Below are 19,215 nucleotides of genomic sequence, written 5' to 3' on the forward strand. Positions count from 1 at the left end.
GGGGTCACAAGCTGGTGATCCATGGGTCAAATTTCACCCAGACTTCTTTTTGGCTGACAGAGCATTTTAAAGATCTCACACTTGAATGCCATTGGGTAGGGCACGCACCCACCACCTAGGATGCCTGTGCCCTGGAGAAGTGACGTGGTCACCCCACCTGCCCAGCCCAGGAAGCAGCTGCTCCAGGGCCCCTGAGAAGGTGATGGTTGCTTCCCAAGGCTGTGGGCACCCCTGATGGCCCAAATCTGGGGACTACTGCATATTGTCACAGCCAGGTTTGAAGTCTGTTCCGTAAGAAGGAGGACAAAGAAAAGAGGAGTGTGGAGACATCTCTCCTGACACTGGAGCCCGGGACCCTGCGAGTCAGAGTGGGGCCCACGTGCAGGCCCTGTCAGGCCTTGCTTGGGTGAGCTCCCACGCCCGCTGAGTCTCAGGCACAGCAGGGAAGGAGTAGGGGTGAAACCTCAGAAGTGTTGGTGTGGATCTGGCAAAGACCTTGCATTTTTTCAGTGTTAATGGAAATCAAGTTGGACCAGCAACACCCTGGCCCCTCCACCAAACCAGCCTCTGAGTCACAGTTTTTTCTTTCCTCACTGCAGGTCTTGGGGTTTCTAGGAGACTTAAGGGTGTTTCTAAGCCAAACATTCCCATGACAGGAGCATGAACCTGGAGAGAGAATGAAGCCGGGAAATCTGAGCATTCTCTTCACCTCTGTCTTACCATGTGAGCCTCTCAGTCTTCCCATCTATAAAATGGGCATTGTGATCTTTGCCCCATGGGATGGTCAAGGATTGCAAAGCACCGAACAAACATCAGTTATAAAAGGGTGAAGCCTAACTAAGGCGCCTTGGGAAAGGGCTGTGGATTTGATATGTCATCAGATTTTTCTAGGTTGCAGATAGACTAATGATATGAAAATTTTTTGTAAAATCTACAATGTCTTTTTCAAAAAGGGCTGGAACGCAGGGCTGAAGGCCCATGGAGCAACACCCCAGGCCTCCTGCCACGATGCTGGTGAAAGCCCTGGCCTTGTGTTTTCCATTCAGAATTTTCTGGAATCTAATCAACGGCTTGTGTCCTTTGGAACCTTCCACACCAGCTCCTAGGCAGCTCTGCAGGCAACATGGGAACTCAGTGGGTGAGATCAGGTATGTGTGTGGGAACATGCGTGTGCTTCCATGTGCGCTTGTGCTTCTGCCTGGCAGCCCAGGAACCAAGTGGTTGTCTAATCAATACAAATGCAATCGGAGGACTCATGGAGGGAGCTCATCACAGGCCAGGAGGAACAGGATGGGGAGAGGGGTACACTTGAGGCCAGGTGGGTTTTGATGAGGAAGGATAGTGTGCGCTTAGGTAGCCAGTTCAGGGAAAGGTGACCTCCTCCCAACAGCCTGAGACCATAGGAGCATCAGGATCCAGGGATGTGGGTGCCAGAGGCCGAGAGGCCTGTGCTGCAGACCCCAGACTCCACCACTTTCTCTGGAAGGGAGGGCAGGCGGGAGACTCCAGGTGACATACCTGCTCCTACCTTGCCTGGCAGATGGAGGTGCAAGCCGGTTCATCTGGGCTCCTGGAGGTGGGCTCTGGCCCAAGAGGTCTCCTTTCTTTGCACAGCAGGTTTCAGGATGGTGGCTGTGCCTGCGGTGAGCCCACTGGGGCCACCTGTGCCCTGGGGACTGGGCTTCCTTGGTGGTTCTAACAGCCCCAGGATACATCATCTGAGGAGGTGGCCCAGAACCATCTTCTGCTGCCCTCACCATCAACTTCCCGCCCCAGGGAAGGGAGGATCACTACAAGCCAAGGGTCAGGGGGCCGAGCCCAAGCCTCATCTTCACTAGTCGCTGCCTGGGGACTCCACCTTGCCGAGCCTCAGTTTCCTCTTCTATTCTACCACCTTATAGGGGTATTGCGGTGGCGGGGGACACTTGGTGGTGGTCAGAGGAGGTCTGCTGTGTCTCCCTGTCTGGCCCTAGGTCTCCCCGAGCTAGGGCTCAGTTTCCCCTGAGGGGAGCTGACTTACGTCTTCCTCAAAGCTGATTTTCAGCCCCTAGGTGTTCTTTTTTTTAAACTTGGTCCAAATATTAGCAGGACTCAGGTGCCCCAGTCTTCTTGCTCAGAAGTGGAGGGCCTGCCCCAGATGCCCCTGTCACAGCCCCAGCAAATGGGGAGAGGAAGTAAGGGATGGAGAGAGCTGTCGGGTAGTCCTGCAGGGGAATCCTGCTGTACCAAGGCAGCCGAGGCTCAGAGAGGTGAAAGGTCTTGCCTGAGGACCCATAGCAAGGCAGGCACAAGTACAGCCAGGACAAGACCGCTTGGGCCTGATGACGTCAAGCATGGGCTCTCTCCACCCCGGCTCCTTGCCAGCTTGGTGACATGCAGACATTGGGCACATTGTCACAGGAGATGGCCAAGTCCCCTGTCATAGCTGTCATTCAGTCCAGATTTATATGACGCCTCTACCTGGCTGTTCTGAGTTGGCAAGAGATAGTATGCAAGGAATTGAGGACCAAGGCAAAGAGATGGTGGCCACTGGTACCTCCATTTCAAAATCACTCCCAGTTCACACCCCAGTTCCTCACTGCCTGTCCCGTTCTAGGAAGCTTTCCTCTGCTCCCCAGATCCTCCCAGGTCACTTTTTCTGACCACTCCAGCCCACAGTGAGTTCTCCCAACTCCCACTCCAGGCTCCCAAGGCCCTTGGCTACGGCCTGACCATCACAGCCCCTTGTATCAGCAGGTAGGTACGTGCTATGCAAAGCAGGCCTCCGCCCCTACCCAAGCACCTCGGTTCCCAGCTGCATAGTAGGCTCCATGAGACAGAGAGGGGCTGCTCAGGATGTTCTGGCTGATTGCTGTAGGTGTTTGTGGTCCTTGGTCCAGACAAAGCCCTTTCTGTTAATCACTGTCTACGTGGCAGGGACAGGCTTGCCCTGAATCCACTCTCTGGCGTCTTGGAAGGTGGGAGAAGTGTCCATGGTGGGTGTCCAGTGTGATTTGAGCCTGGGTGCACCTTAGTAAATGCATCCCAGTTCAGTTCAGTGGTCCAGGGGCAGGGCGTCTGGAGAGCCTCACGCTCCGCCTTGGACCATCATCTTCTGGGTCTCGTCCGGCCCTAACATTCCAAGTCCACAATGCAATTGGTATTTTGGATGCCATCTCACTTTAAAACAGTAGCTGAGGAATCTCCTAGACGGTTCTCTTTTGAGTCCTTTGATACAGAAAAGAGCTGCTTGCACTGCATTGGGCCCAGGGAAATGGGGGCAGGAAGCCAGGGAGGGGTCTTGGGGGGAGGGGGGTGCTTAGAGAAAAACCAACCCAATGAGACTCTTAGTCCAGATATTAAAGAAGTAGCATGAGCAGAGGCTGGGGTCAAGAGGTGGGCATCCTTAGTCTCAAGGGCAGCTCCAAACCCACCTTCGGGGGCACCCAGGGCAGAAGCGTGGCTCTGTGCACAGGTCCAAGTCCTCCTGTGACACCTCCGGAATGCTGGATGCAAAATGGGTGGGCAGTCTGCTCAGCTGGATCCTCGGGCCCACAAAAGAAGCAAGAAGGTATTTACATGGCTGCTGTTGAAGCAACGAAAGCAAAGTTTTCCTTCCAGGCCTGGGGCAGGAAGACGGGCTGATGGTCAGACAGCTCGGGGGGTGGGGGTGGGGTGGGGGTGCTGGCAGGCTGCGCTGGGGCTGTGGTTGTCTGCAGAACAGTCTGTTGGTTTGCAGTCACCACCAGGAGAAGCTCATAAGTTGACTCTTAGAAATGGACAGGTGTCTAGAAGTCCAGTAGCTCTATCAGAGACCCCGGAGTCCCTGGCAGGAAATGGGGGAGGGAGTTTCTGGCAAGTAGAGGGTTGCTGGGGGGGGGGGTGGTCTCATTGGGCCCCTCTGGCTGTGTTTGGAGGGGGCTGGGAGGCTATGGCCTTCAGTGATATATGACAGAAATGCTTGGCGCCTGCCTGGCTCTGGGGGTCAGTGGCGGTCGTAGGCAGTGGCAGCTGTGGGCGGGGCAGCTCCTCTGGCAGCAGCAGCGCTGTAATAGTATGGGGAGCCTGAAAGAGACAGGAGAGGCCATAGAGGTTGGAGGGAGACCTCGTGCCCCGAGCTCCTACCTGGGGTCCCCTTTCCACCAGCATCCCCTACCTCTGTCCCTTCCTCTTCCTTTTCCAGTCCAGACCACTGTCCTCTCTCACCAACATCTTGGTCCTTCCTCAGGGCCACTGCCTGGTTATAGGTTTCAGGGCCTCCTCACCAGCTAGAGCTGGTGTGGGCAGACTGGGGCCGATCCTCCAGCCCCGATTCAGTAATTCGCGTCTTCCCGGGACCTTGCCCTGCCCTGTTGTTTCTGTGTTGTCTGTGGTGCCCTCATGCTGCTGCTGCAGAGCTGAGTATTACAAGAGAGACCACATGACCTGGGGAGCCTAACAGGTTCACTAGCAGGTCCTTTACAGGAAAAGTGTGCCAATTTCTGACTAGGAAAATGAAAAGTCATCGCTTCTTAGTTTGGCCCATGGGAGCTTGGTGACCTAGCCCTGCCAACCTCTGAACTTCCCTCCACACCACCACCCTCCTGCTCACACTCAGGCACCCCGCTCCTGCAGAATCCAATTCCACAACCCTCTCAAATATACCAGAGTGCTGATGGCAGCTACTGCAGGTGGAGCACTTGCATCCCACCCTGCCACGTCCTTTACACAGGTTGTCTCATTTAAACCCACGGGGCAGGTAGAGTTAGCCCATTTTATCATACTCCCACGCCTCTGTGCCTTTTCCATGCTCTGCCTCCTGCCTGGAACATCTCAGCTGCACCTCACACCCGCTTCCCTGTCTGCTGCCTAGTGCTGCCTCCATCACGTCCCCGAGTCCCTGTCTCCTCCTCTGGGATACCCCCTTTCCTGAGCCTATGCCCTGCTGTAGGCTGGACCACATCCTCTGATCACTTCCTGCTCTTCTTCTCCCCCCTTCACCTGGATGTAGAGTCCCACAAAGGGGCTGGGTTCTGCTCTGCTCAGTGTTCCTGTCAGCCCCCAGCCTGCAGCCCAGCATATGGTACGTGCTCATCTGGGTTGGCTGAGAAAATGAGCAATGGCACTGAGTGAACCAACAATAGTAAAGACCCTGCCCATTCATTCATTTATTTTTCTGACCCCATTGGCTGCAGTGCTGGGCAATAATGAACAAATTCAGGCCAAAGCTCAGAATCAAGAGAGGATCAGAGCTCTGAGAACAGAGCTCTGGGAATGCAAGATTGTTCTGGCAGAGGCAGGCTCTTCCTAGAGGAAGCAGGTTGGGATGAACTTGGAGGATGTGAAAGTTTGGGTATGTGAATACATGGGAGGAGAGAAGGGTATAGCCCTGCTTCCTGTGACCTCTGGGCAGAGCCAGTGTGGGGCCTCATGTTTTGATGCTGGGTTCTTCCCACTGTCTCTGGGCTGCTCTCTTTGGATGACATGTTTTGGATAAGGCGTCCAGGAGCTGAGCTCTGTGCTCAAACTTCTCCCCAGGGATGAAAGAGTCTGGGGATTCTCAGGGAGACAAGCAGATTTTCAGAGCCATGGAAGCTAGAGACACTGGGCCATCCCCTCCTTTTATGGGTGAGGGTGGGGGTGGTGGAACTGAGGCTCAACAAATGAAAGTCATGTGCCCAAAGCCACAGAGCCTGGCCTGGAATTCTGGTTGTCAGTCCTGGATTAGGACTCTTTCAGCCATGATGCAGTTCACCGCATATACTGTCATGTTGGGAGAGCCGTGTTTATGCAAGTGGCTAGCAGCTGGGGTCCTGCCAGCCACTGTAGACCATGTGTCTGCTGGGATAGGAACGGTAAGCTTCTTAATTCCCCGGGGGACGTGGCTCATTCTGAAATCTCACCCAAATCTAAACCAGTCCTGGCAATTCTCCCAGATTCCATGACTGGGCACCAAGGCCTGGAGATCACCATTCAGGCTCTATCACTCTTGGCTGAGTGATCCTGGACAAGTGACTTCACTCCTTGAGCCTCAGTTTTCTCATTTGTAAAAGGAGGTCACAGAGGGGCTGTATGAGGGCACCCATGAGGTAAAGATGTGAAGGTGCTTTGGAAATTGACACTTTTCTAAGCCCTGTATATCCTTTAACTCTTTTAATCTCCACAACAGTTCTATCAGGTAGGCACTAGTATTGCCCCCATTTAGCAGATAAGGAAACTGAGGCACAGAAGAATAAGTAGTTTGCCCATGGTCACCCTGCTAGTATGGAATCAAGAGGACAGGACTGATCTGTCCTCCAAACCCAGCCCTAATTAGTGAATATAATTCTCCCTCCTGGCCCCCAGGAAGGCAGTATGGCTCAGGTAGTAGTGATAGTTGGGGAGCAGTCAATGCTGGAAGGCACGGACACCAGTGCCAGGCTGGAGTATTCCCAGAGATGGATTTTTCTGCTGCCCCCTGTCACCTCCCTGGTTGGACTCTTGCCTCAGATGTCTGTCAGCCTTCTCTGCTCTCTCTTCTGTGCGATGGGGCCAGAAGCATCTGCAATGCCAGCCTTGCATCCTCCCTTTAGGGCCCAGGTGAGGGGTGTGTGTGTGTGTGTGTGTGTGCGTATGTGTGTGTGTGTGTGAGGTAAGGGCCAGCCCCACAGGCCCAGGCATGGCACAGAATCAGGAAAATCACAGGGGCTGCCCGCACAAATGAGGGACAGGAAATCCTGGCTCGGTCCTCCTAGTTTCCCTGGAGTCAGCTCTCACCCTGGGCTCTGACTCTCTCCCCTCTCAGAGTCTAATCTCTTGGCCAGGCCGTCCAGCAGCCCCAGTGTGAGGGCCCCATGGCAAAATCAGAGAACGCTTACATTTACCGTGAGAGATGAAAACATCACCTCACAAAGCGCTCTGTCTTCCTGGTGCCCATTAGACCTCCATCTGGAATAAACTTGTCCTTTCTTCTGTCATTTTTCCTCTCTAATTCACATTATCATCAATTTACTTCTTGACACAGTCATTCCGGGCTCCAGCTCGCTCTCTAATCCCTTTACAGCGGCCACAGGCACTCCGGTTCTAATCCTAATTGACCGCAGCGGCCTTTCCTCCTGCCGCCAGCCCGCCACCCCGCCTGCCTGGGGCCCCAACGGGATGCCAGATCCCGGCTCTCCTGGCTGGGCCTGGCGTGGGTAGCCTGCGGGCAGCTCCCAGGAAGGAGGGAGAAGAGAGCCTCAATAGGGGGCATCACTTGTCCTCACTTTGGCGCTGTGTCCCTGAACAAGGCTCCCTTCCACCAGACCGGCTGAGGTGTGGGCAGGGTATGTGAGAGTCCTTCCTGTTTCCACAGTTCCCGCTGTGACACCAAAAAGCCTCAGAGCAGATTCCCCCTGACACCCTCCCTAAGTAGCAGAAATAGTAGGCCTACTCCTCTAGCCCAGTGGGTTTCCTCCAGCTGAAGCCCTGAAGACACTGGGGGAAGGGCAGGCTGGTAGCGGGGAACAGGCCTGGAACTTACAACTTATGGCAGAGCAACATATGGCAGGGTTTCCCAGGTGGCGCTAGTGGTAAAGAACCTGCCAGCCAATGCAGGAGATGTAAGAGGCATGGGTTTGATCCCTGGGTTGGGAAGATCCCCTAGAGGAGGACATGGCAATCTCCTCCAGTATTCTTGCCTGGAGCATTCCATGGACAAAAGAGTCCATGAGGTTGCAAAGAGCCAGACAGCATGCATGCATGGCAGAACAAACCTGGCGTCTCCCTTGTCTCCAGGAAAGTGAGATCACTGTGCTCGGGGCCTCAGGAGAGCATCATGACCTGCTCGTGCTTGAATGATACTGCTGGTGGCCATTATCTTCACTTTACACCAGAGGCAACTGAGGCCCTGCTTGGTTGATGACCTGACTAAGACTCCCCAGGCTACAGACTTGGGCAGTGCAGAGGCCATTTCTCATGTTTGTAACAGCCCAGTGTTGTTTAAACATTTCTTGTGTTTCCAGAATTTTCTGTGGTATGAGCCCCTGCTGGGAGTGGGTGCAGAGGCACCCAGCTCTGGTGATGGCAGCACAAAGCTCTCAAACACCCTGGTTGAAGCAGCAACACAAAGTGGGCTGCTCATAGGTGCCAACAGCAGGGGTGTTTATGCTAGAGCAGCCCTGGTGGTGTTCCCGGCTGTGAGTCCCATAGCTATCTCTTTGATCCTCCTAGAGATTACAGGAGCCCCCAGTATTCCATGATAAATTCACTTTCTGCTTAAACTAGTGAGGGTGGAGTCTTTTTTTGCAACTCAAGGGCTGATAGATAAAGTAACCCAGCTTTCAAAAATAGACCAGCACTGTTATGGCATACAAGGACCAAGTTATTTGGGACTTAGGCTTGTTCCTATGGAGAGATAAGCCTCTTTTTCTGGTTGTAGTTCTGTTCAGACTGAATTGGTCAGGAAGAGAAAAAGTACCACATCACACACTGATTATTAATACAGGCTCTAGAATCAGGGTGACCTGAGTTTGAGTCCCCATTCTGCTACCTGCATGCTGTGTGACCTCAAGTAAGTTAATTAACCTTTCTGAGCCTCGCTCTCATCATTGGTAAAGATAATCCTATGTGCTGTCTAGCAGATAGGATATTTGATAGGATAAAATGAGGGTAAGACAAAAACCCACATGAAGGGTTTTGCCCAGTACCTGAACAATTAGCAAGTGCTCATTTGGATGAACAGAATTTTGATTCTTTTTCTCTTTTCCACACTGGTTCTGGCACCCCTCAAGGCACTGGGCACATCCTAGCACAGGCTTTCTCATCGTAGCACACCTGCCTAAGGCTCTCTCACTCCCAGCCTATGAGCTCCTTAAGACAGAGTACACAACTTTTCCATACCAGACACACCACCCACATGTATAATTGTGCATGTCAACTGGATTTCACTCTATCTTGAGCAGCAAAGGCCTCGGATGCAGTCTAGCCCCACCCTCCCTTTGACATCCCCTTGGGCTGCTAGCTGCCCACACAATCAGGTGCAGACTTCTCAGACTGGCATTCAAGGTCCCCCACCTCCTACTGTATCCCATGGCTACGCTTGCCCAAGCAGCTCCTTTCTCACTTCTCTCATTCTGGAACTTGCAGGCAAATGAGCCTATTGGACACCTCAAACAAAAAAAAAAAAGGCAGCCATACCCCTGTGCTGGGGCTCAGGGCTCTGTGCCATGCATGGGCTTGATTTCAGCCCCCACTTGTCCCCTTGGGCAGTGCACGGCCATACATGGAGATCTTAGGTCAACATGACCTCACTGGTGTCACGTCCATCACAAGGAATTCCTCCTACAGTCTGACCCAGGCCTCCTTTGTGCCACATCCCCGTGGGTCTCTCAGTAGTGCTGGGACCAGAGCCCTGTACAAGGTCGATTTGCAGGGAGCAGCTCCCTAGCTCAGGCTCCAGACCCACCCCCTGACCCCATCCCTGCTGAAAGACTCTGGTTCAGGGTCAGCGTTTGCCTCCTGAGACTGACAACTGGGCCAACTGAGAACCCAGACCTCTCAGTGGGGCTTGTTTAAGGAAAAGCATAAGGTAAGCAAAGACCTGGTTCAATACTTAGAATTTCAATTTTTACCAAAGCCAAAAAAGAAGTCTAAGCCATCAGTCCAGAGATTCAGCCCCTGCAGGAAGTCATAGAAGGTGAGAGCCCAGTCTTCTATATAATGAAATCTGCAGGCACAGATCTGGAGCACTAGCTGGCATTGTTCCTTATTTCTCCTGAAGTTTTGCATGATAAACTTTCAAAATGCTTTGGGCAGTCCAAGGCTCAAGCGCACGGAAGAACGGCAGCCAGGAAGGTACAGCGTCTGCATCATTGTCCCAGTCACCAAAACAGGTCTGGGAAGGGACCAAGGCTGTGACTTCATGGCCTCCTTTCCACACGCATGCCTGGCAACTTGAGTTTGAAGACATTAGGTTCTTGCCTTTTTGATGAAGTCTATGGTTCTTAGTCCTTGAATAATTCAGAGAACCCAGGGAATTCACAGGTTCTTTCTTAAGTAAGCCTTGCTAAGGTGTGCAGACAAACCTGGATGGTCTCAGAGGCCCTTCCACATCTGATCTTAGTGGAAATTACTCAGCTGATTGCTGGGGAGGGATCCATGTTGCTGCCTGGAGGCTGATGGGCTAGCTCCTCCCCCAGGGTGACTGACATCTGTGAGGGGGACCCTTGCCTCCTGCTCCAAAACTTCAGCTCCAGCTTGGACTCACTCATGTAAGTTCACTGAAACAAAATAACGGGCTCTCCTTGGCCTTCTAAGATAGCCCTGTGGGGTGGCTCAAATATCTTTGATGATATACACAGATCATGCTGGCCCCAGCCATGGACCATCTGCAGTCTAAGGCCTGGGCAGAGGCTGGGCACCAACTGAGCTCGGCATGGCACAAACTGGCAGACCTTCAGACACAGGGCAACCAGTTTCCAGTGGTATCCACAGCAGACATCACTAATCAATATCCGTGCCTCAGGGTCCTTATCAAGACAGACAGCCACTCCCAAACAACCTAAATTGGTCCCTGGCTGCCCTTATTTAGAGATTTATCACCAAACTATTCAACGATCCTTAAGAAATATGTTACTCTTAGGTAGGCACTTTTCCTACTTTTCTCTTCCTCTCTCAATGGCCTTTTAAACTCTGTTCCCCTTCTGTGCCATCTCCCATCACCCACTAAAACACATGGGTGAGGGCTGACGGCACAAGCAAGGCTGGGGTGGTATTTGCTGTCCTGAAGCTCCAGCACAAACTCCCATGTTGCCAGTGTCTGGGGGGAGCTACCCACCCACCTCAGTGACCAGGCCTGATGATGTTGAGGGACCCTGGTCCAGTGAGGCCCTGATGGGCAGCCGATGGCCCAGGGGCCCTGCAAGGCCTCCGCCAGTACTCACCAAGCAGCCCCGGGTTGGGGAACCTCCAGGAATCGTTGTACGAGGGATACTGAGGGTGGCTGTAGGGGCTCCCGGAAAACTCACTGCCTGCATGTGGTGGGTGGGAGAGAAATAGGAACCGAATGTCAGGTCAGGTTCAGAAAATGCCACTGGCACTTGTCTCCCTCACAAACTGTGGGTACTTTGTGCAACTAATTAAGGCAAGTCCGGTCCGCCCGCTTATCAAATGGACAGCTGTCATTGGCATTGTCTGTATTTCCCCTTAGAACTTTATTCATAGGAGTGAATGCCAGGTGACACTAGTGGTAAAGAATCCGCCTCCCAGTGCAGGAGAGGCAAGAGACACAGGATCGATCCCCGGGTCAGGAAGATCCTCTGGAGGAGGGCATGGCAACCCACTCCAGTATTCTTGCCTGGAGAATCCCAGGAACAGAGGAGCCAGGCGGGCTACAGTCCATGGGTTGCAAAGAGTCGGACACGACTGAAGCAATTAGCACCCGTGCACATATTTCCCCTTAGAACCTTTTCTTATTCTGGGAGTGAATACCAGTCTCTCACACATTGAATACCATTGAATTACCACATGCCAGGCGTTCCCTAGGGTAGCTGGCCCGTCTTGCACATGAGAAAACTGATGCCCAGGGTCTCTCACAATAAAGCCAGGAATCACCCAACCCAAGCCCAAAGGCCCAGACTGCTTGTTTTTCAGACTCAGCCCTGACCGAGGTCACTCCAGGACCACAGTGTGGAAGCAGCATCACTCCCCATGCGTTTCCTGAGTGGCTCTGGACTGGAGGGCCACAGATGACCCCAACTCTGGTCTAGCCCTCTGGGCTGTGAATCCGGAGGTGGCTGCTCCCCAGGCCTCTCTCCAACGAGGAAGATGAGACATAAACTCAGACCCTCTGCCAGGAGGAGGCAGATGGCACTTTGCTGACATGAAGGGACTAGCCAAAGGGCTGGGGGAGCGCAGAGGAGCATGGGGTTGGGGCCTCTGGGCCTGGAGGGAGGAGCAGGAGCTGCAAGCCGCGCCAGGTGGGACAGCACTGAGCACGGGGGCAGCGTGGAGCTTGAGGACGGTTCACTCCTGCCCAGCAGCTCATGGAGCCATGATGCTTCTCTTTGGCACTTCCTTCCCTTCCAACCGCAGGAGGGCCTCTTGACCACTGGGCAGTCACAGGAGAGGAGCCCAGAATCCCTGCCTTCAAACCTGCCCCCTTGGCTCTGTAACAGGACAGGCCCCGCCTGTCGGCTCGCTGCGGCTGGGGCTTCTAGGGGCACAGGGTCCCCGGGGCCTGTTAGCAGGTTGTATGGGCAGCTGGCTATTGAGTAGCTTTTTAGGCCACTGGTTACAGAGCATGTGGGCCCCTCCCTGGCAGTGGTGACAGGAGTCTCCCAGCCCCATGAGACGACCCTCGGCACCATCCATGCTTCCAGGGACTCTTTAGATGCCAAAGGGTCGAAAGGCAGGAGCCTCTAGAAGGGCCACCAGCCCCAAGTCAGGACTTGGAGCACAGCTCTTCCCTGGGAGGCCTCAGCCGACATCTTAGGGCCCCTGGGGCTCCACCAGGTGCAGTGGGAACGAAACAGCAGGGCTGAGAGCCAGCCGCTCCCAGCCCTCAGGCCCAGCTGGCCTCCTCCCCACTTCCACCAGCAACCCAGGCAGAATGTGTGCGTGCGCGCGCGCACACACACACACATGCACACGTGTGCTCCTCCTCGGGCCTCTCTGGGGGCCACTCCCAACCTGACAGGCTGAGCTTTCCAATTCTCTGTTTTTTATGCCTCAGTGGTCAGGGTGTCAGGTTCCGGCGAACGAGGGAGAGTGTGGTGACAGTGCGGGGCCGCGGCAGCTCAGCCCCCAGTGTATCCATCAGCGCCATGGCACCTCCTCCTCCTCCTGGGGGGTCAGGTGGGGGAGCAGAGAGACCGAGCTGCCTGGAGAAGGGGGACAGCCGCACTTCCCCCGGGGCTCTGGGCACCCTCAGAGCTGCCCCATCAGAGGCACTTCCTGACAGCACCGTGCCTGGCCCAGGGCATTGGTCTATACCAGCTAATGCTGTCTCAGCAACTCCATCTAGCAGCACCGGGCCCATCTGCCAGGCCCAGCTCCAAGGCCACCTCTTCCAGGAAGCCTCCTTGATCTCCAGACCCTCAAAGTACAAGTCTTGGGCCTATTCAACTGGAGCTACTTAGTTAACTGTGTCCGTTATCCATTCTGCACCCTCCCCCAACTTTGTCCCCAGATTGGCAACAAGCCATAAACAGTTCCAATTCCTCTAGAGGATGTGCCTAAGTCAGTGTTGCTCAGCATCCTCGACCACATCCCCACCTGCCTGACCTTCTAGAATCTCACTCAGATACCTCTTCCTCTGGGAAGCCCCCCTCGACCCTGTCCTGGGGTGTACTCCATCTCCTGCTGTGCCCAACACCAGATTTGCTCTGTGACATGGGAGTGTCTGTCTTCAGGTCGGTGTGTGAGTCCTCTCAGCACCCACATGCCACCCACCCGCCGTGTAACACCCTGTCCACAGCAGACAGTCAGTGCTCCAAGAACCACAAGTAGCTCACCACCTCCACTGTAACACCGTGCTCTTGTCTGCACAGCTCTCTCCCTCACCTCCTTCCAGGCTCTACTCCAAAGTCACTTCTAAACCATTGCATTTCCCATGGAAACACCTTCCACTTTCTCTGCTTAACTTTTCTCCATAGAACTGATCACAAGCTAACATATCTTACTAATTGTGCTCATCTTTCTTGTTAATTCTATGTCCTCCACTATGCTTGCATCCCCATGTCTAGCAGGCCCTGAAAACCGTTTGTTACATGAATGAAAGAGTGGGAACTCTTCCGTCTACCAGAGATGACTCTCACGGCTTCCATTATTAACACCAATAGCCAGGGCTTTATTGAGCACCTGCTGTGTGCCAAGATTCAAGCCAGTTTATTTGATCCTTTGCCCAGGTTCCATCCACCATGCTGTCCTGCTCCCTGGTGGAAGAAATGAACCTCCAGGGACCCACCCCGCCTGGTGTGTTTAGAGCAGTGGCATGGTGGTACCCTCAGTGGGCCGCTGTCCTGTGAGATGTCCCGTGAGAGTGCACCCTCTGGGTAAAGGGAGCTTGACCATCTCTGGGGCAAGAGGTCGACCTCAGGGCTGGTCCAAGCCTCAGGGCTGCTGGGGCCTCTGGATGAAGTGCCACACAGGCAGCTGGCAGGGCATGGGCAGTCCTCACCCATGAGATATGGGGGTGGGGTGGGGAGGTGGGGCAGGTCCTCAGTTGCCAAGGAAGATGCCTGTCTGTAGACCCGGCCTCAGTTCAGTTCAGTTCAGTTCAGTCGCTCAGTCGTGTTCGACTCTTTGCAACCCCATGAATCGCAGCATGCCAGGCCTCCCTGTCCATCACCAACTCCCGGAGTTCACTCAGACTCAGCTCAGCCATAAAGACGGCTGGGGAGCAGAAGACCACCCAGACTCGAGCCCGCATGACGCCACTGAACCCGGTGGCCCTCAGTCAGTCTGGCACAGAAGCTGAGAGCAAGGGTTCTGGAGCCAGGCTGCTGGAGCCCACATCCTGCATCTGCCTATTCCTAGATCAACAGGTTGACCATCAGCAGGATGCTCGACCTCTCTGTGCCTGTTTTCTCCTCAGTAGTCGGGACAATGAATAGATCCCACTGCCCATGGTCATTGCAGAGACTGGTGATACACAGTGTCTGGCATGCAGTGACTGCTCAGCAAATGTCAGCCACAAGGACCACGGCCCGACCTCAGTTACCAAGGCTTCCTCCACATCTAGAATCTCATTTAACTTTCCTGACAGTCCTGTGAAGTTCCCAAGATGGGTGCATCTGTCTGCATTTTATATGAGCAAATGGAGGCTCAGGAAGGTGGGGGGACTTGTCTAGGGTGGGGGGCAACTCCAAGTCCAGCTTCCTATCTCCCAGCCCAAGGCCCTCTGCCCATGTGACACCATGACATTGCCTTCCCACTCCGGGGCCTCTGTCTTCCATTTGTACAAGGGCAGGTGAGACCCAGTGATGTCCAAAGACCCTTCCTGTCTTCTGAGCCTGAATTTCACTTCTCAGGTGCCATGGTGCTCCCAGCAGGGAGGGAGGCCCCCTCCTTGAGGCTCTGTGGACTTCACCAGATGATGACTTCCTTTGGGACTAGAGGTTTCAATCTCCTGCTGTGTCTCCCTTGCTTAAATTCACCACCATCACAGCACCCAAGGAGCATTCACCTTCTTTCCTTTAAATCTTAGGACTGTAGCTTAGAAAAGTGAGTCTGGTCCAACCATGAGAAGTTCCAGGAAAACACTAGGGACGCTTTCTGCGGGGAGAGGAGCATATGAGCAGGAGGGGTAGGGGTTTGATGTGCAGAGGGAGACAGGGCATTCCGGGCACAAGCAGAGGTCTGGAGTTAGAGGGTCAGAGTGTGCCCCCTGCACAGCCAGGTCTTCCCAAGGCTGCAGCAGAAGCAGCCCACGGAGCAGAGTAGGGTGGGGCAGAGACATCATGCTTTTCTCCCTTTAGGGCTGGGGCTGGAGAGGCCTTCAGACTTGGTAGTACCAGGACCTGGAGGACAAGCTGGAAGAGGTGAGCCCATGGTCAGGGAGAAGCTGCGGCTGCAACCCATGCGATGGGGAATGGGAGAGGGGTACGTCCACAGGCACAGAATAACGCTCCTCAATGGCAGGAGTGAGATTGAGAAGGCAGAACGTGAGAGTCCCACTTCTGGCTCATGGTTGGGGTCCGGGAGGAGCGGCCAGATGGCCCAAGACAGACAGAACTCTCACCATGACACTTCTCTTATGACCAAGGACACCATGGGGCTCTCACCTCCTTTCGCTAACTGATCCATGCTTTGGGCATCTCTCAAAAATACCAGCCCATTTAAACTGGGCAACCTTTTCTTTATGCATTAACAGAAAAGCTCCTGTGATGCCCAATAGGGGTGCCGGCCCCTGCCCAGCAGCTGTCACTCAGCAGGCAGCAAGACCTCCATCTGAGGAATTCACAGCACACAGGCCCTCCTCAGAGATGGCTCCTGGGCTGTCTGCAGGTGCACCCCCCAGAGGCCCCCAAGAACTCTCAACAATGAAACATGCGTCATGATCTCCTCCATCTCCAGCACCCCCAGGAGTGAGCAGTCCTGAGGAGAAAGCAAGACTGGACCTTCTGAGACAAGGCCTGGGATCTGCCCTGGGAGCTGGGCCCCCACACTGTGCTAGGCCAGCGGAAAGTGGGGAGGGGCAGGGGAGGGGGCTGCCCATAGGGTGGGTGTGGGCTTCGTGTGGCAGGGCTCAGAGGGAGCTTGCCCCCATGCTCTCAAGTGCCCTTAGGGAAGTAACAGAACCTCTTGGGGTCTTCTCATGTGAATAAGGGCCTAATAAAAACCTACATCATAGGACTGGTGAGAGGTAAATGAGATAATATTGTTGGAAGCACAGAATTACCTTTTCCTGTGTCAAGGAGACTGGGGAAGCTGGGAAGAGAGGTGAGACGGAAAGGCCTCCTCTAAAGACTGAATCAGGCCCTAAAAAGAATTTTATAGCTTTATTTATTTTTATTGCTGAGTTCTTGGATGTGCAAAAGGAGGCCCAGAGCAGGGTTCAGGAGTGAGGATGGAGAGGGCTCAAGGTTGGTGCATGAGAGGATGGCGGGACCTGAACTGGGGGAGGTTCTGTATCAAGAGCGAGCGGAGAGACAAAAGGAGATGCCGTGGGGGTGGAGAACATTCAAGAAGTGAGCGTCTAGGGGACTTCTCTGGTGGTCCACTGGCTGACTCTGCACTCCAGTGAGGGGGCCCGGGTTTGATCCCTGGACAGGGAACTAGATCCCACATACAGCAACTAAGATTTCACATGCCGTAATAAAGCGATCAAGCTGCAAGGAGGACTGAAGACTCCCAGTGCCACAACGAAGACCCATCACAGTCAAATAAATAAATACAATATTGAAAAAAAAGAAGTAGACGTCTAACTCCCATTTTAAGCCATCCACGTTGGGACATAAAGCCTACTACAAGCTCAAATGCCTGTATGACTGGGCTGGTGTTTTCTCCCCATGCAGAAATCAGAGCGGGTGGCACTGAGGTGAAAGACTATGGTCCAAGAACAGTATGGATCACAGAACCCAAGAATTCTGCGACATCAGGAAGCCGGAACCGCAGGTGGGCATGTCTGGGTGAAGTTAGGAAGCATCCAGAGGGCGTGGTACTCCATCTTAGGATAACCCACCCAAGATGTTAGAGCAGAGAATGCTGGGGTTCAGGCTGAGGGACTTGGCCTCTCGCTGGGTATCCGAGGGACTAGCAATCACTCCCCTCGTTCCCACCACCCCCCAGCAACCCACTCCTTCCCAGAACTAATGCAAAGTAAACCTGGCCATTACCCTCTCTCTACACCACAAATTTATCTTACATTAAACCTGGCCAACCTCTGCTGGGACTCATCACCCCAGATCATATGGACCAGACGAACTTGAAAGACAATTTCCTTCAGCCTCCCCTTCCCCAGGGCCACATGGCCAGGCAGGGCCACAGCAGGATCAGGACAGTTGCCTATCCCTAGGTCCTCGGGCTTCCACCATCCCAGGGAGAGCTTCACTGGGCCAGCCAGCCCTCTCCTCTCCATTCCCCTCCTCTGGTATGTCTGAGAATTTTCAAACACAGAGCAAAGTTGGAAGAATTTCATCGTGAACACTGTGTACCCACTACCTAATTCCATCATCAATATTTTCTTACACTTGCTTATTAAGTCTGTCTCCCTCCAGCCTTTCATTCATCTTATCTTCTGTGTATTTCAAAGTAAATTGGAAACATCAATACACTTTCCCCTAAGTACTTCAGCATGCATATCATTAACTGAAATTCATTATTTGTTTAAAAGTTTTTTCTCTTGATATAAAGTGTACTCATAATGAAATGCACAAATCTTAAATATACTATCACTGTTTTGACAAAGACATACACCTGTGTCATCCAAACCTCCATCGAGATACAGAACCTTAAACTTCACCCTAGAGAAGGAAAGTTCTCTTCTGCCAGAGAAGGGGGTCTTTTGGCCCACCGAGAACCCAGTTACTTGGTGATCTGACTGAGTCATTCCCCCATGAATACGGAGCTCTACGATTAGCATTGACAATCCAAACCCTGATTGCTAAAAGGCCCCTGACCTGCAAATCAAAAGCCCTTGCAAAGCTATTGTACTAAACAGAATCAAGCTGAGGAATGGATGTTCTCCCTTCAAAGACCCAGAAAGAAAGCAGAGGTTTAAGAAATTTAGAATAAATGGCGGATTTTCCCAAAACAGTACTGTCTTTCAAACATTGAAGAGTTGGCTGTTAAAAAAAAAAAATGAGTTAACTAGAAAAGATTGATCGAAATTAAAAGTTTACAGGAGGCCACAAGAAAAGGCATGGAACGCAGCTGCCTTGAAGATGCCAGGGCCAGGAAAACCATCAGAATCAGAAATGTTTTCAGTTTACCCTTCGTTAAAAGCTCAGAGATGGCAAGAAAGTCGAAGTTTCCTAAAATTCTCCGAAGTGACAGGTAAACGGGCTCCGTGTAGCTCTTAATTAACCCAAAACGACACCTGCCAGATGATGGGGATTTGCAGAGCGCGCCAGGGGCCGACCCCATCTGCAGATGGTGGGCGCCCACCTCTGCTCCAGACCTTGGCTGACTGTAATTAACATACGGAAAGTCTTTCAAAGTGACTTCACTGCCAAGTTCTATTTCTGAAGGATTCAGACTGGGCTTTGAAAGAAAATCTTTGCAGAGGAAGAGGAAGAGGAAGGAAGGATTTGAAAAGGGCCTGTGAGATTTCTCCAGTTGCTCCCTGCAGTTTTGTAGAACTGCATGATACACTGTGGTTCAGGGGTCAGTGGGTACCTGGGCATATACAACCCTGTCTATGGCCAGAGTGATCCTGGTCATAGCACCCAACACGGGCATTGTCAGCCTTGCAAATATATTACATATTATTTATATAATTACATTATATAATATACCACATATTATTATAACACACACACATACATATTATTACATATACACACAAGTGTACATACAATACGTATAATACACACATATCCACATATGCCCATATGCCCTCACACACACAAGATTCTGAGGCTCTGCCAAGTCTCTGAGTGACCTTGATCAAGTTTTTCTTTTCATCCAGACTCAGTTTTCTCATCTGTATAGGTGGCGTGTACGGGACAGATTTAAATAGCTGACCTCAAAGGGCTTTCATCACTCAGATCCTCCTCTTTCCCACTTTCACTACACCCATTCCCACCCTAGTCCCCATGAAGGCCGAGGTTTCTCAACCATCCTCTCTCCAGAGCC

The 19,215-nt window shown here is 52.9% G+C and overlaps 1 protein-coding gene across 1 annotated transcript in view; it reads right to left on the bottom strand.

Moving 5' to 3' along the window:
- Positions 1–3,964: 3,964 nt before the first annotated feature.
- PAX5 (paired box 5) overlaps positions 3,965–19,215 on the bottom strand; it is a 171,193-nt gene continuing 155,942 nt past the window's right edge. The window contains exons 10-11 of the mRNA XM_052644974.1: positions 10,860–10,946; positions 3,965–4,044 (exon numbers count right to left, since the gene is read on the bottom strand). Coding sequence (XP_052500934.1) covers positions 3,965–4,044; positions 10,860–10,946 — 167 coding nt within the window. The remainder of the gene's footprint in view (positions 4,045–10,859; positions 10,947–19,215) is intronic.

This window comes from Budorcas taxicolor, chromosome 8 (genome assembly GCF_023091745.1).
Source record: "Budorcas taxicolor isolate Tak-1 chromosome 8, Takin1.1, whole genome shotgun sequence".
Lineage (NCBI taxonomy): Eukaryota > Metazoa > Chordata > Mammalia > Artiodactyla > Bovidae > Budorcas > Budorcas taxicolor.